The sequence below is a fragment of the Malaclemys terrapin genome, chromosome 10, assembly GCF_027887155.1.
Source record: "Malaclemys terrapin pileata isolate rMalTer1 chromosome 10, rMalTer1.hap1, whole genome shotgun sequence".
NCBI lineage: Eukaryota > Metazoa > Chordata > Testudines > Emydidae > Malaclemys > Malaclemys terrapin.
Genome location: NC_071514.1, coordinates 29,001,133 through 29,017,540, shown reverse-complemented (window position 1 = coordinate 29,017,540; position 16,408 = coordinate 29,001,133). Strand labels below are relative to the sequence as shown.

Here is a 16,408-nt window from a genome sequence, read left to right as displayed (position 1 = left end):
CCAGGCTGCCTGGCCCATGCCGCCCAGAGCTCCAGCAGCGATTTAGAGGACCCAGGGATCCAGCTGTTGCTGCCACCCATACTTTCACCCCTGCACACACCCGTCTTCTTTGTTTGGGGGGAATCTATTGTTAAATATCATGTAACCACATTTACTGGTTGTTCCTGTTTTTTTGGTTTTGCTCAGAATTGGGAAGTGAGGAGGGATGTGAAAATGAGAAGTAAGGGTCTTGCTTTATTTGAACTTCTGAATTGGTTTGTCCCTTTCTGATGCACACTCCTGTGTCCTCCTGATTTGTCATCTTAGTAATTACCCTTCTTTCCATTCCTCCCCCCTTAACTTTACAAACCCATAATATTTCAGTATGTTAAGGTAGAGAAAGAAACCTTGCCTCAACAATGACCATCAGTCTCACAGAGCAGATTAACTCACATAAACAACTTGAGTGCTAGTCCCTTATCTGGCTGGGTAAATCAACACTCTAGTTCACACATCCTTGAGGCATGAAGACGGATTAAAACTCCATATGGCCACTAAAGTTAGAATGTAAAGTAAATTACTTCCAAGATTTGTATGTAACAAGAGTCTTAGGAGACAATAAAAAAGAGATAGGAAGAAATAAACACAAGGCAAAATGAATCCAGAGAGTCTTTGATTTGGGGACTAATGCCTGACATCTGTAACTTCCAGTTTCTTAGAAAATGTATGTTAAAAATATAACGTCATTTTCATTGTAATCCAAATTTATATATAATATGTAATAAAACAGGTGAATAAATTTTACAGACAGGAGAGAGGTTTCCTTCTTTGAAAAATGTATTCCTCACTGACCTGTGGAGAGGCTATTCATGGACAACTTCATCAAGAGATAAGCATTTGCTGTACAGTTGGAAGAAAACTATTGCATCAGCTCTAGCTCTCCAGGACTGCAGCATAAAAAAAACAAAGAGGCCTGAAGTGACTTTGAGTTACAGTGGGTGACAAGGAAAAAAAAAAATAGCCGCTGCCTATAGTGGTATAGAATACCGGGATTAACATATATACTGCAGTAAAGTCATATAATGTGACATTCTAAGTGTGGGATATGTGTGTGTGTGTGTGTGTGTGTGTGTGTGTGTGTATGTGACTTCTGCTTAACTTGTCATTACATACTTAAAATAAATGTTCAGTTCCAATGGATCCTACAACAGGTCAAAGGTGAAGATTAAGTTAACCATGAACTGGACCATGTTGAAGTAGAAAGTTAGAGTTACATAAGCCTGTTCATCTCTGAGCCAGAGATTTGCATGGGTTTGCAATGGTGAAATATAGTTAAAACTGAACTACACTGCGGCCAATCAGGACACTCAATTTAGGTGTGCAGTTTGATTGACTGACATTGCTTCAGACCTCAGTCTTTACCTCTGTTGGCATATACTCAGTGACTTACCACAAGACTGCTTATAGCCAAAGAGGAAGCAGGAGTTGTTGCACTCTCTGAGGGTTTGTCTTCACAGCCTGCAGAAGTGTGCCTCCCAGTCTGGGTCAATAGACTCGGGCTAGCAGGGCTCATTCTAAAAATTGCTGTGTAGATTAGGGTTACCATACGTCCCCTTTTTCCCGGACATGTCCGGCTTTTCGGCACTCAAACATGTCCGGGAAAATGGCGGCTCTGCTCCTCCCCTGACTCTTCGTCTCTGTTTAAGAGCCGAGCTGCCCGAGCGCTATGGGCTTCAGGCATCCCCCTTGCCTCCGGACCCCAGCCACCGGCCGGGCACTTCCCCTCCCGGGCTCCGGCGGCGCAGGGTCCGGAGGCATGGGGGCTGCCCGAAGCCGGTAGCGCTCGGGCAGCTCGGCTCTTAAACAGAGCTGAAGAGTCAGGAGAGGAGCAGAGCCTCGGCGGCTGGTTTGCCGGGCAGCCTCCAGACCCTGCACCCCGGGCTGGGCGCTTCCCCTCCCGGGCTCCAGCTGCGCTGGGGAAGCGCCGGCCGGGAGCGCAGGGTCTGGGGGCTGCCCGGCAAACCGTGAAGCCGGTAGCGCTCGGGCAGCCCTTTCCGCATGGCTGGGAGTGGGAGGGAGGAGGGGGCGGAGTTAGGACAGGGAAGGGGCGGAGTTGGGGCGGGGCTGGGGGTGGGAAAATGGGCGGGACCAGGGCCCGTGGAGGGTCCTCTTTTTTTATTTATGAGATATGGTAACCCTAGTGTAGATAGCACTTTGAAGTTGAGTCTTGCACGGGAGCTCAGACTCTGAAGCCCAAACACCACCCTAGATTTCAGATCCTGAGATCCAGCCCAAGCCACAACTCCAAAGCACTGTCTACACAGCAGTTTTTAGCGTGATCCCCGCTAGCCCAAATCAGTTGACCTAGGCTGGGAGGCTCACTTCTGCAGGCTGTGTAGATGTCCAATATACAAAATGAGACCAGAGCTTTGTACATATGTTGTTAAAAATAAACGAAAGCTTTTGGTTCACCTGTTTTTGTCTAGTTTGTTGGCTGTAGATAAAGTTCATATGCGTATTTTAATGTTCATACATTTATCAGTGCAGTAACTGTTTTATTTTATCTTCCTTTAGAAACAGAAACCAAAGTCCCATAGGCCCAGGGAAATATGGATATGGAAAAGTGCCATATATATTACCACTGCAAACTGACACTGGGCAACTGCCTCAAAAAACACGGCGGCAGCGACAGTCAACAAGGAACCAAGCGTATGAGCAGAATCAGGGTCTTGGGAACACACACAATTATCCATCTAACCCTTCAGTTCAACATGGGAATCTTTACCAAGAAGAACGTGGACCTCAGGTGTTGGGGCCCTCAATTTATCAGCAGGCTTCAACCCATTCACAGGCCTTTCCTGCATCTCAAAGTTTGTTTCATGGGACTGACTCAACCCACCATGGCTCTGCATCCCGCCAGCCCTTCCAAGGTCAACCTCACTCTCCAAGGGCTGGAGCTATTGTGTGCATTGGAGCCTACAAGCAGTACAAACTCTGCAACACAAATGTAAGTCCATTCTTTTCTCTCTCAGTTTTAAAGACAGCTCCCTGAGCATGCTGGATTTCTATTCTTCCTGTGGCTTAAAATCAAAAGAGATATATATTGATCTTATTAACTATGGAAAAGAAATCCCTTCATTCTGTTAGTTAGTCATGGAATAAAAGAACCCACTGTATGTTGATTTAAAAGAAGCGTGGCTTGGGGGGATGTCCATAGTTGCTATATAATCTATCATTTGCATTGCAGCATCCATCCCAGGGGTATCAAATGGTTGTTAAATCTCACACACCGGTGGTATAAGTATGATTCCTGTTAGATAGATGGGGAAACTGAGGCACTGACTTTGCTTCACAGACAGGAGTAGGCAGAGAATAGGATGGGATTGGTAGTCAGGTTTCCCAGTCCCCAGTCCCACACTCTACCCACAAGACCACATGGTCTTTTTGTGACAGACCTTCCTTTTTGCCACATTTGGGAATTCATATACCCCAAACTAAGGTTTCTGATTTTAGGTGCCTATTTTTAGGGTAAATTGTGTGTAAAAATCTATTGTATTAGAATTTTTTTTAAATAACATTTTTCTTAAAGCTGTTTTAAAATATTTGGCTTTGGTGCTACTCTATGTTCTGGGATGACCTCCCAGTTAGTTGTATGAGACCTCTCAGGGTCTGCTCTTCTGCTCCACAAACAAATTTCAACTTTGTAAGAGCTGTAATTTTTGGCTGTTTTTCTTGAAAATTTCTTAAAACGTCTTTCTCCAATGTTTGCCTTGGCTGGGTTTTATCAGCGTTTAACCTAAAACAAGAGGCCTTCTCCTTTCCAGTCTCTAGTGAATTAACATTGTTGACTTCAAGAGCCATGCTATTTGGATATTAATAATGGTTTTTTTCTAAAGTATTAGTGCTGTTGTATGTTGATTTAACAGAGAATTGGGCCTTAGGGTGCATATGTGAGTCCTAATCTGCCTTTATAGCCTTTGGGCCTTTTAAAACTGGGAAATGTAGTCATGGGGCACATGACTAGGGACAAGCATGTGACCTTCAGGAAGCCAGATGGACACTTCCTGTCTCTTAGGTGGGGGCAGGAGAGACCCAATGTCAAGGATGCTTTGCTGTATGTTTCCCCATCAGTAGGCAGGAAAAAGTTACCAGAGGAGAAACATGCGTTCCCCCTTCCCAGTTGTGGCAGCCAGAGACAGCAGGAAGAGTCTCTGTTACCAAGGGTGTTGTATTATTTTGAACCTTTTTTGCATTTTCTGTTAATTAATAAACTTGCATTGGGGAAAAGGACATGGAATGGAATTTGAGTGTTTGGGCTTTAATTTGAACTGCCGTGGCTGGTGAATCTGCACACTGGTGCACAGGTAGGGTAGTAATACATCTCAGTCAGTCGTGTAATTGAGGGTAACAGCAGGTAAACACAGTTTATCACTTCTCTTTGGGGAATATGGAGTTTAGCTTAGATTAGTTTACCCAATTTTTTTTTTTTTTTACCACTACACCCTGATCGCACTGGTTCAGTACCTCTGCTATGTGCTTTTGTAACAGCCCTTTCTAAACCCTGTGTTACACTGGTGTCCAAGACTCCAGTTTCTGTGATGAGAAGTTCTGCTTCTAAATCCTTTCTAGTTGTTTTTCTTTGTAGTAGGTCCTTACTTTCTCAGCCCTGAATCCTGCTTCCCCTTGTTCTTCCCTCTATTTCAGCCCCAGCCATATCAGGGCAGGAAGGAACGTAATCATCATCCTCATCACTACACATAAAGCATCAGAAGGGGTTTTTCAAGAATGGTCTCTTTACAGGCTTCTCTGTGGAAACTTCTGTTTAGTCAACACTATAACCAGCACCCTCCCAAGTCTCTGTCTGTCCCTTTTGTGGGAGTGTTATGTGGGATGGACGCACGATTGGTTTGTCGTTTGTCAAGTTATTGGATAGTTAAGGATTAATCTGTATTGTACACAGCCCTGCCAGACACACGAGACATGGTCCCAGCCCAGAGGAGCTTAGAATCAAAACCAGGCTGACAAATGTGACACAGTGGATAACAGCTCAGACCTAAGAAATGGGGGAGAGGGATAGCTCGGTGGTTTGAGCATTGGCCTGCTAAACCCAGCGTTGTGAGTTCAGTCCTTGAGGGGGTCACCTAGGGATCTGGGGCAAAATCAGTACTTGGTCTTGCTAGTGAAGGCAGGGGGCTGGACTCAATGACCTTTCAGGGTCCCTTCCAGCTCTATGAGATAGGTATATCTCCATATATGAAGAAGATTGGCTGATGTCATGGAGATCAGAGTTGGAAGGTTCCATTAAAGAAGTGAGGTGTAATGAGGGATCTGGAAGAGGAGTTTGCAAGATGGATGTGAGACAGACTATTCCGAAGATGGTGAAGGGCAAAGTTGGAAGAGAGGACTGTGAGGAGACTTCTATCCTTATTATTATTGATAATGCCCACAATATGCAAGGGGCTTTCCAAACTCAAAAGAAAAGCAGTTTTCTATTCAATGGGGTTACTAGAGTATTGGAGAATAAGGGAAAATCAGAGCAGAGATTAGGTGGGGGTGAAAATGTTTACAGTAAAGCCATGAAAACAAGTGCAAAGATCTTGATTTTACTGTTTTGAATTATATTAAGATCATGACGCAAAGCAATGAAGTGGGTGATGTGGATTGAGTGGCATGAGGGGAAGATGGTTACAGCAGAAATATTTCAGATAGAGTTGAAGGTGATTGGAGAGGGAGTTAGAAAGGAGGAGATGACAGTAGCTAAGAGGAGCGATCAAGGCATGGACCCAATGTTCTAATAGTGGGGATGATGAAGAAGGGTCATTATAGAGGAAACTTGGGAAGAGGTGCCATCCAGGGAGTGGGGTGAAGAGAAAGTTGTAAATGTGGGCTTGGGAGAACAGTGAACATGTTAGCACTGATGGAGAAGGAAAGGAGAAGTTAGCTCTGATGAAGTTTTGGATGGTGGCAGGACATACAGTTCAGTGTAACTTAAATATGTTGCAGTGTTCGTGGGGGAGCTAGAGTGAATATGCATTCACAGTAAATAATTTTAAATTTTGAAGCTACATTTAAGGATAGGACAGCAACAGGATACCAACCCCGCCCCTCTCCCCAAAAAACGCCAAATATGTGAGCATATCCCCATCATTTCCCTGCACCTCTGAATGTAATCAAATTCTAAAGAAATGGGTATGACTATTCAACGATCTTTTTAATAAGAGAGAAATTGCAGGTGATGCAGCTAGAATTTTAAGTCCTTGCAGGCACATAGCCCTGCACATAGCCCTGTATTCTGATGATGAAGTTCTCAGGAACCAAGTGGAAGCTATAATTGCCATCAGGGATCAGTTTCCCCTAGGATGTGGTATTTAATAGTTATAAACAATAATTAAGTAGGAGCAATCATAGGAGTCAAGGCCAGACCAGAGCAAAGCAAAGCTGATAATGTTTGTCCTTATTTACTTGTTCTTCCTGTCTCTCCACTTTTATACATGGACTTTGATTTAATTTATCTTCAGTGACGTGTTCCAGAGCTGCTGCTGGCATCTAGAGAACACTAGCTTCTTTTTTCTTTTCTTTTCTTTTCCTTTTTTCTTGCATGTTCCAAGAGGTAAATATAATTTATCAAGGGGGAAAGATTCTATTAACTAGTATCCCGGTGTTTGGTTTCTCCTAAGGGTAGTTAATTAATTACAAATTTACTCAATCTGCCTTGGCCTGTTAGGTCATTTCCTCATCATTGTGCATTTAATGTGCTTTCATTTATAGCTGAACTCGTTTTGCATGACTGACAGCTTGGTTCATAAAAAGTTAAGCTTATAGATTTTGGTTAGTGAGAGGCTGGGAAGAGCTTCTATTTGTTCAAGTGTTTTTGCAGATCACGAAACTCATTTTCTCATTGTACAAATGGCTTCATCTCTTCAGCACTTGCATGTGTGTTTCCTGCCAGTCAGCCAGATGATGGCTGAGCAGTCTCCTGATCTGCCTGCTGGGCTTCCAGACTTCCCATGTTGCCCACCGCCATGGGACACTAGGCTGCCTCGCTCCCCAGATGCCTAGCCAGATTGAGAGCTGGCTGGCTCCTTGCCCAGAATTTTAAAAAAAAATTTGCATTCTACAGAAATTTGCATTTGAGGCTTTTTGTTCTGATTCAGAAAAAACATTTTTTTGGAAATGTACAATTTTCCGTGGAGTGGAAATTCTGTTTTCTGTAATTGCTTTGTTCACTACCAACACAGGGGTGCGGTGAGGATGTATTCATTAATATTTGTGGGATACAAAAAGTGACTGGGAAGGCATGTAAGTATGTCAGCAAGAACGTTGTTATTAAAAACTCTTTTTGTTTGGGACATCTGTGTACCTTGTTTTTACTCATTTTGAGTGTTGCGTGGGCTCTGTATTTGATATAATTTCAAAATGAGGTTAAGATGATCTTTTCCCAAGGAATTTAGCTTTGACTCTAGTTTGGGAGTTTCCTTTTGAACAGTGTAGGATTGTATGTGCATTTAACAGTTCGACATTTCTAGGTGTACAGGAAAGCTTATAAGTTTACATTACTTTAGGCTGTACTGTGGTTTCTTTGATTCTTTGAGGTTTGGGGTGGGATTTTTTAAAGTATTAGCTCAAAGGTCATTAGTGTTAGTGGCAGAAGTAACATGCCAGCCATTGCTATGGGAATAACCGTTAAACGTTCTCCTGTTTGTACATCAGTTGATCATTTGTCCCTTCCATGTAGATGTTACCCTAAAAAAATGACTTCTAGGGTATTTTCACTGAAGATACTGGGCCAAATTAATTTCTGTTGTAACTCTATAGCTGTGGCTATAATGAGATTACTCCAGTGATAAACTGGGCCCACTGTTTTGAATCTCTTTTCCATATTCCATAGAACACAATGTCTTAGGCAAGTCTCATTAGAGTCTGACTAAATAACAGGGACTTGGCTGAGTTAAAACACTAGAGAAAATGTTTGCCGGGTTGCAGTTCAGAAGCCTTCACTTTAATGTGTTTTGTCTAACCTAAACTTGTTTCATAGCAAGTAGTGATCTATCCTATAAAACCAGCTCATGGTCAGTCAGTCATCACAATATATTGTAGCATCAAATATAATTACAGATGAAGAAAGGCCCAAGACTGTGGATGTAACAAATTTAGTTAGCCATTTGACAGTTTTGTGTTGACTTCCCTCTCCACCCCCAATAGGACCATAAACTCCAAATGTAGGCATGTCCATTACACAAAATTATCACTAACATAGGTCGAGGGATGGGGACTACCAGTGTGTTAAGAAAATAAATTAAAAATACTTCTCCACCAGGGACTGTACATTATTATTTTTATTGCCATAGTGCCTAGGAGCTCCAGGCATTGTCTACGATCCCATGGTGGTTGGTACTGCACAAATAGAGAGCAAAATAATGGAACCAACACCAAAGAGCTTACAATCACATAGTGTATGCATGCCTATTACAATCCTAGGCAAATTTATGTTCTCCAGGCCAGAGAAAAGTAATTAGTAGAAGAACCTCTAATGCTTTAGCCAGGGCTTTCTGCACCCAGATGACAGGATTTCAGTTTTCTCCAAAGATATTTTAGGTATTGTGTAGTATATTTCAAGGTGCACATGCACACACAAAACCAAAAAACTATACACCATCAACATCCTCCATTTTAATGTAAAGGTTCAGAGTGCATATCAATAACTGAAGGATAAATAAAGATGTTATAGGTGTCCCAAAACCAGTATATGCATTTATATGCCCAGAAAATTCAGAGTTAAGGTTACACTTAATTTCACACATTATGATAAGAAATTACTAATTAAGAGAACCAAGCAACCTTAACTCTGTCCTGTAGTGATATTCTGCAATAACACCACAATTATCATTAAGGCATTTTATGGCATGTTGTCTCAGCTTAGAATTATAAAGAGATATTTTTAATATTTTTCTCCTCAAGGTGTCATGAGTGAAATGCATGTTCTACATTTTGTACAGATGTAGCAAGTGTCTCTGAGTGTGCTTACCGCAAGTCCCCATGGGTATAATACCTTAGGTGGGCATTATTATTACTCCTCCTCTTACGTGTTGCAGCTGCTAAAATCAGGATCATGCTGTCAAACCTTGCAAAATCTTCCAGTTTTCCACTTTAAATAGTTGTTATAAATAGTCACTTTTAATTTCAACATTATGTAGTTCAAACAAATCTGCCCTTTAAAACTCAGTGAAATGTAACAAGATCAGATTCCTTTCCTCCTGAAACCCCTCCCTCCTATTAAAAGTCCAGACATTCTTTTTGGTATTCACCCTAAGTTTTCCTTTTTTCTCTTTCATCCCATCGCTCCTTGGTACAGCCTCCGTGAACCAGCCAAAGGTTCCCTTGTCTCTTCTTGGAGTTTATACCTGGTAGACAGTTACCATATCCTCACATAAGATTAGCCAATTCACACACATGTTTAGCTCCTTTAGTCTTTCCTCAAGTCACTCCTTCCACACTCTCCTTCTGTGAATTCTCTTTAAATAGTTTAAATCTTTTTGGGACTTGTTGTGAAAGTCAGACATTTGGTTCATATTCTATGTCTGAAAATATTTCATTGGCATCCACACAATATTGGAAGCAGTTTGAATTCAATGTACAGAATCCATTCTGTTTTTGGTGGAAGGGTTTCAGGTACTTCATCAAATTCACATATTGGCATTTCAGACTTCCTGCTCTCCAACCATTTTGTAAATCCAGGAGTTTTCAATTACAGATCATTGAATGTACATGGCTATAATCCACATTGCATTTATTTTGCTACATACACAATGTAATTGGGACCTTTTAGAGAGTAGTAGTCGTTATGATGCCGGAGAGTGCTGTGTGTGGCTGAGGAAGTGTTTTCATCCAGACCAATACAAGAAAAGTCAATTGTTTTCTTGTGAAGTGGTGAAAATTAACATCTTTTGGGGTTTCTGGTTACTTTGAGTTAGCATGTACATTTACTGTATTGAATCAGCAAGGAAGATAATGCATAACACTCCTGTACATCATCCATGCTTTGTCAAGATAAGTTTGTCCCAGGAATATATTTTGCACATAATACTCAGAATCTCCAAAATCCTAACAAGAGGATAGTTTATTATGCTAATATTCTGTAACTCTTCAGAAACTTTTTTTCTTCACTATGCAGTGCAAAGCCTGCATGCAGCTAAGATTCCTGGAATAACATCTTGGGGCTTATCTACAATAGATAATACATTTTGGTGTTGCAACACCTTTGCAGCACCTCAGTGTGCCTATAAAACACCCCATCTGCACTCAAAAATGCTTGCATTGGTGCACAGCTGTTCTTGCTACCATTGCAGTTGAAGTTGCTCTGAAAATAATATCCCCATTGCAATCTACCCTGGGTCACTCTGCTCTGTTGCAATGCCAGAGTGGACAGCAAGGCTTTATGTGTACTGTGCAGGGGTGAAAGTGAGCCGGTACAGGCCGGTACTCCGTACCATAAGAACACACCCGCCCCATACCCAGCCCACATTAAAGCACTGCTGTGGCAGTGCTTTAATGTCCCCGCCCCTTTTGCCTCCCCTGTCGGCAGCCCTGCCGGTAAGGTCCATACCGGCAGGGCCGCCAAAGGGGAGTGGGGGAGGGATGGGCAGCAACGTTAAAGCGGTACGGCCGCAAAGGGCCCTGCAGCGCTTTAATGTCCCTGCCCCATTGGTCCCCTCCTCCCCCGCAGCCTCCAATGGGCGGGGGGGGGAGGGAGCGAGCAGTTGCCCTGGGGCCAGCAATTTAAAGGGGCCCGGGACTCTGGGCCCCTTAAATCAACACTAGGGTTACCATTCGTCCGGATTCCCCTGGACATGTCCGGATTTTTGAACTAAAAATAGCGTCCGGGGGGAATTTGTTAATGTCCGGACTTCCCTCCCCCCCCCGCCATGCAGAGCACGCGCAGCTAACAGGGCAGCCGGATGGTGCCACTTACATGGGGCTCCGACAGCGAGAGAAAGTCCCTCCGCCTCCCCTGCAGCATAGCTCACTCCCTCCCTCCCTCCCTGCATTCGCCTCCGGCAGTCTGGAGCTCCTCCCCTGCTGCTGCCCAGCGTGCTGGGAGAACGGCTCCGGCCGTTCCTGAGCAAGCTCCCAGAGAGACCTTTAGGCGAACCGAAGGCCAACGACAAGGGAGCCAGGGGGTCGGAGAAGGGGCAGGGAGGTTTTGGAGGGGGCAGTCAAGAGATGGAGGGGGGTCGGGAGTTTGGGGGGAGGCTTTCTGGGGGGTGTGTGGATAAGGTTTTGGGCAGTCAGGGTACGGGTAGGGGGTAGGATCCTGGGGGGCAGTTAGGGGATAAGGAATAGGGAGGCTTAGGTAGGGGGTGGGGTTGTGGAGGGCAGTTAGGAGCAGGGGTCCCAGGAGGGGGCAGTCAGGGGTCAAGGGGGGGGTTGGGAGTTCTGGGGGGGGGCTGTCAGGGGGCAGGAGTGGGGAGAGGGATCGGAGCAGTCAATGGGACAGGGAGCAGAGGGGTTTAGATGGGTCGGGAGTTCGGGGGGGGGCTGTCAGGGGGTGGGGAGTGGTTGGTTGGGGCGTGGGAGTCCCAGGGGTCTGTCTGGGGGTGGGGGTGTGCATAAGGGTTGGGGCAGTCAGGGCACAGGTAGAGGGTAGGGTCCTAGGTGGCCAGTTAGGATTGGCGGGAGGGTCTCAGGAGGGGGCAGTCAGGGGACAAGGAGCGGGGGGGAGGGTTGAGGGTTCTGAGGGGGGTGGGAAGTGGGTGGGGCAGGGGCGGGGCTAGGGCAGGACAGGGGCGGGGCTAGGGCTGGGCTCCTCCCATCCTCTTTTTTGCTTGCTGAAATATGGTAACCCTAATCAACACGGGAGCCCTGGGCAGCACGGGCCAGGCGGCTTGGAAGGGCTGGTTGGGGGATGCTGACCCTGAACCCCACCCCTTCCGCCTAAGGCCAAGCCCCTTCTGGGGGCAGGAGCGCCCTCCCCCCGCCCCCGCCCGCCTGTACCAGTAAGTGTCCTAACTTACTTTCACCCCTGGTACTGTGCTTAATTTTGTGCAACTGTTAAAATTTAAATAGATAAAAATTGAAGAAAATTTTTTAAAATAAACATTGATAGTACCTGTTGAAACTATTAAAAAAAAAATCAAATTCTCCCAAAACTACAAATATCTCTTCATGAAGGTTCATTATGGTATATGTTCTAGTATATGGTTCTGTCACTGGATCTGTCTCTGTTGGTGTGTAACCCTCTTCTGAAGTTTGAGGGATGTCTGTACACTGTTTGAGGTTGGATGGGGGCGGGGGATCTGTTTCTCTGAAGACTCAGACCCTGATTTGTGTCTAGAAATAGTGTGATAGATGAATGACTAACATTTTTATAACTGGCACCAAATCCATATCAAATTATTAAAGAGATTGTTTCCTGAGCTTTTGGCCAACTAAGTACAGTCGGTTTGATTTAGTAATTGGAAATGTCTGGGAAGTTACCTTAAAGTCAATGGAATTCATATGTCACGTTAGAGGGAAGGGGAGGGGGAAAACGGCTTGCAACATCTGATCATCTCATCAGTTCCAAGTAACAGTTTTAGCACTAAAAATTGAATTGTGGTGGTGATTCAAAGGTCATCATTCTGCCGCTTGTCAAGTTGAATTGAATTTATTTTTTTCCACAATAAAATGATTTAGATGCACAGCTTTGTTATTGTTTGAAGGTAACCGCTAGTACTATATTTTAAAGATGAAAAGCGACTAAAATAAAATTTCCAGTTCAAAACTTCAACTACCTAAAGTCAGGTTGTTACACTGACAAATATGTCAGGAATGTATCCAAAAAAGAGAGTGAGAACTGTTTTTCTCTGACAGTATGTTTAATATTAGTGTGTAAATTTGAATATCTGTCATTTATCTGCACACACAAATGTCCTAGAAGATATTTTAAAGCATTTTAATGCGTCTTAAATTCTCTTTTGTCTTTTCACACAAGATGCTTTGTCTGAATTTTGCTGCATTAATATTAAACACAGCCATAATTTGAACAAGAAATTCACTTTTTACTTATATGTTGGTTTAATTGCATCCAGGCTTTGGAAGCAGTGGAAGTCTCAGTCTTCTGGAAACCTCATTCAAGGGAGATCCTGTGAATTCATTTACAAATGCCATTAAAATTGTTTTCCAAAAAATGATGCTTTTTGAACATTTGGTAACTATTCATCGTCGCTCAAAAAGAATACAATAAAATACACATTCTGTCATACAGCACCTTCTGCTGGAATGTCTGTTTTGGTGAGAGCAGACTATGGTATCAACAAGTCTACTCAGGGGAAGAATCTACTTTTTTCTGACATTTTAAGAAGGTTTGCCCAATACCACAAGCTTAAGGTGATTTGCTTTTCTAAGGCTGTGTGGACAGGTTCAGAAGTAATTAGAACAGGGCTGATCCTATGTTTTGAAGGTACTTCTGCGAAGTAAGGTATGCAGTGTGCCATCCAGCTTCCTCAATTGTGCACATTCATTACCCACCCTCCACCCCTGCCGCCACTGACTGCCAAGCAAGCATTGGGTTGTACATAAGCGAGACAGCAGGCAAAGAGCACAAAAAAAGTGCAGATGAGACCTGGCAGGGAAAGAACGCTGCCTTGGCACCCTGTTGTGCTGGGCCACAGATGGGTGGAGAAGGAACAGAAACAGTGAACCGGGCTGCGGGGTGAGAGAGAGTTTGGGGAGAGGGTGGCTGGAGGGTGCTGAGAGAGCAGGCAGTATATGTGGAACTCTATTACTGAAGCTGTCAGCTGTTCGTTAGCAGGGGGTCAGAGCGATGCAAATACTTAAGGAGCATGGACCTAAGGTCATAGCTAGGTAAGGGTATTTCCTGGGACAGAGCTGAAGGATAATTTGGTTCAAGGGTGTCATAGACAGCCTGCTCATTCAGAAGAGCTGAAAACTGAAGGCTGGCTCTAGATGTACTGTGATGAGAAAAGCAGTTGAATAGGCATTTTCTATGTGGAATATGAGGGCAAAGTTCATAGATAACACTGCAAAGGACAAATAATTAGGGCAAACCTGCAGTGCTCTGTTTTGGCTTTGTCAGGTACTGAGACAGTGTCCTATGTGCTTATGCAGTAATAATGTCTAGGAGAGAAAGCCACAACCGTATGTGAAGAGAGACACTCTTGTGTACTGAACTTTCTTTGACTTTCCTTTGAGCAACATGTACAGTAATGCTGTTTTTCCACAAACATCTACCTTACAGTTATGGGAAAGCTAATCCCAAATTCCTTGTATTATTTAAGGCGAGGAAAGGAGCTGGGCACACTATATGAACAGTAGTTCTGTCATTACTATGCTTGCAGGGAAGTGATTGATTTATAGGGAGAAGAAGCCAAGGAAATATCCCCCAACTCTCTCCTGGCAACTGTCTGTGTCTCTGACTTTAAACTTGCAATAACTTCCCAGCCAAGGAATGCATTTTTCTCCTCTTCTATTTGTCTGTGGTTTGCATTATCATTTGCTGAAGATAGTAAAGCATGCTAATTACCTTGGACTTAATAACTGATTTTTCAGTTTGCTGGCAGTTGTGGAGGGGTGGGGGAGAGAGGGAGGGGCGGAGTTTGACCTGAACCAAAATTACAAAATAAATAAATAAAATAAAGACAAACTGAAAAAGCCTTACACAAAATCATCTCCTGCCAAATTTTGAGTCCCCCCTCCAAAACCAGGTGGCATTCAAGCTTCGCTAAGAATTTTTTTAAACATTGGCAAAAACCCCCCATATTTTTGACTTGCCTCATTCCTCAGCCTGACCAATTAATCTGGTAAAATGATAAGCAACTAAAACCAGGGTCTTATAATGGAAAGTGTCGGGTGACCATAAAAATAATAGGTCGTGCTACTGGTCCTGCCTATAATAATAACAAAGCACTTATAACACAGTGATAAACAGAAATATTAGATTGGAACATCTTTTTATTTTAAGTATGAACCAGGGGGGTGAATACAACGTGTTGGCAAAACACTAATAGTAAGATCTTATTGCATCAGCAGATATTCAAGGTCTTGACTTTTGATGAAAGCAAGAACCCGCAACGTGAGAAATGGCATAGTACCCATAAAAGCAACTGAAAGGTTTAGCATCGGTAACTCTTTGACATGCTGATTGAGGAGCATAGTGCTGAGGAGAAGCCTAGAGGAAGCTGTATTTATTGTGTATTAAAATGTGTTCTAAAGAAAGTTGCTTTTTGTCTGGTTTTTGTCTAGTTCCTTATTTGTATTAAGGAATAACGGGTTAGAACAAAGTAGATACTCAAAGCAGATTTGCACACAATGCCCACTAGAAATACTAAATTTCCGTTTGTACTTTGTAGAAAACTGTAAGCATTTTGCTTTGAAATGATTCTGTTAATATACCTGTGAATTTTAGCTGGTGGTTTTCCTTCATTTGCATTGCTGGGGACATGAAAACGGAATTGTTGTGGTCAGTTCATCTGCTCCTGCTGCTTGGTCCTCACTTGAAGTCGTGATCCTCCATTAGTATCATCAGGACTGTTTGCTGTGATTAGGATTATTACTTCAAATGTGAAATAAGCAGCAGGAGTAAATGAGCAAACACAAGGCTCCTATCCTGCTACTGGATCTATGTAGACCGAGCCCTGAGTCTGTGCAGAGCCTAGTTGACTTAAGCAGAGCTCCATACACATAGATATATGTTTAATCAATGGGACTCCACATAGGTGCACAGACCCAGTGATACGATCATGGCCATAGGCTTTATACTTATGCTAGTGACCATAAATGGAAAATGAGAAATGAAAGGTAAAACCAGAAAGTGAAAATGTACATCTAAACCTGCATTTAGGTATCCCCTAATGACCCAGCAAAAATCAGTTGCCTAGTAGAGACGGTCTTTTAAAACCAAATCAAATATCACTGGCAGTCTTAGTGCAGATTTAATTGTCAGCATAATTTTCTACAAACTGAATGTGCCAAACACATCATCTCTGCTTTAAGTTTATTGACTTCAGTGGAGTTTCACCAAGTATTACTTTGGTTTAGTGTCTTTCAAAATTGGCATTGATACCTTTTTAAAAACAATATTGGAGTTGACAATACTTTTTCTAGTATAAAGAAAACACTTTTTAGTTTATAAAAACTCTGCTTGTGAAAGCATTTTGATTTGTTTTTATCTCTTGTATTAGGGCAACTATGCTGTGGCCCATTTTTTGGTGATGACTATAAATATATGCCATAATTTTTTGTGTGTTTTTGAACAGTAAAGCCAAATGAGACAATGAAGAACCAGCTAATCTGAAGGGTTTCATGTTTAGACATTCTTAAGACTTTTTGCCAGGTTTTCTCTAATAGAAATAATTCTCATTGGTTTCTCATTAAATGAGACAACAGCATGCTGTTTAAATGCCTCAGGCATGACACACGGTTTCTATAAATG

The 16,408-nt window shown here is 43.0% G+C and overlaps 1 protein-coding gene across 2 annotated transcripts in view; it reads left to right on the top strand.

Moving 5' to 3' along the window:
- THSD4 (thrombospondin type 1 domain containing 4) overlaps positions 1 to 16,408 on the top strand; it is a 641,818-nt gene that overhangs the window by 114,327 nt on the left and 511,083 nt on the right. For both annotated transcript variants that reach the window (XR_008446511.1, XM_054042518.1), the window contains exon 5: positions 2,554 to 2,986. Coding sequence is in view for 1 of the 2 variants with exons in the window: in XM_054042518.1 (XP_053898493.1) it covers positions 2,554 to 2,986 (433 nt within the window). In the remaining variant the exon portion in view is untranslated. The remainder of the gene's footprint in view (positions 1 to 2,553; positions 2,987 to 16,408) is intronic.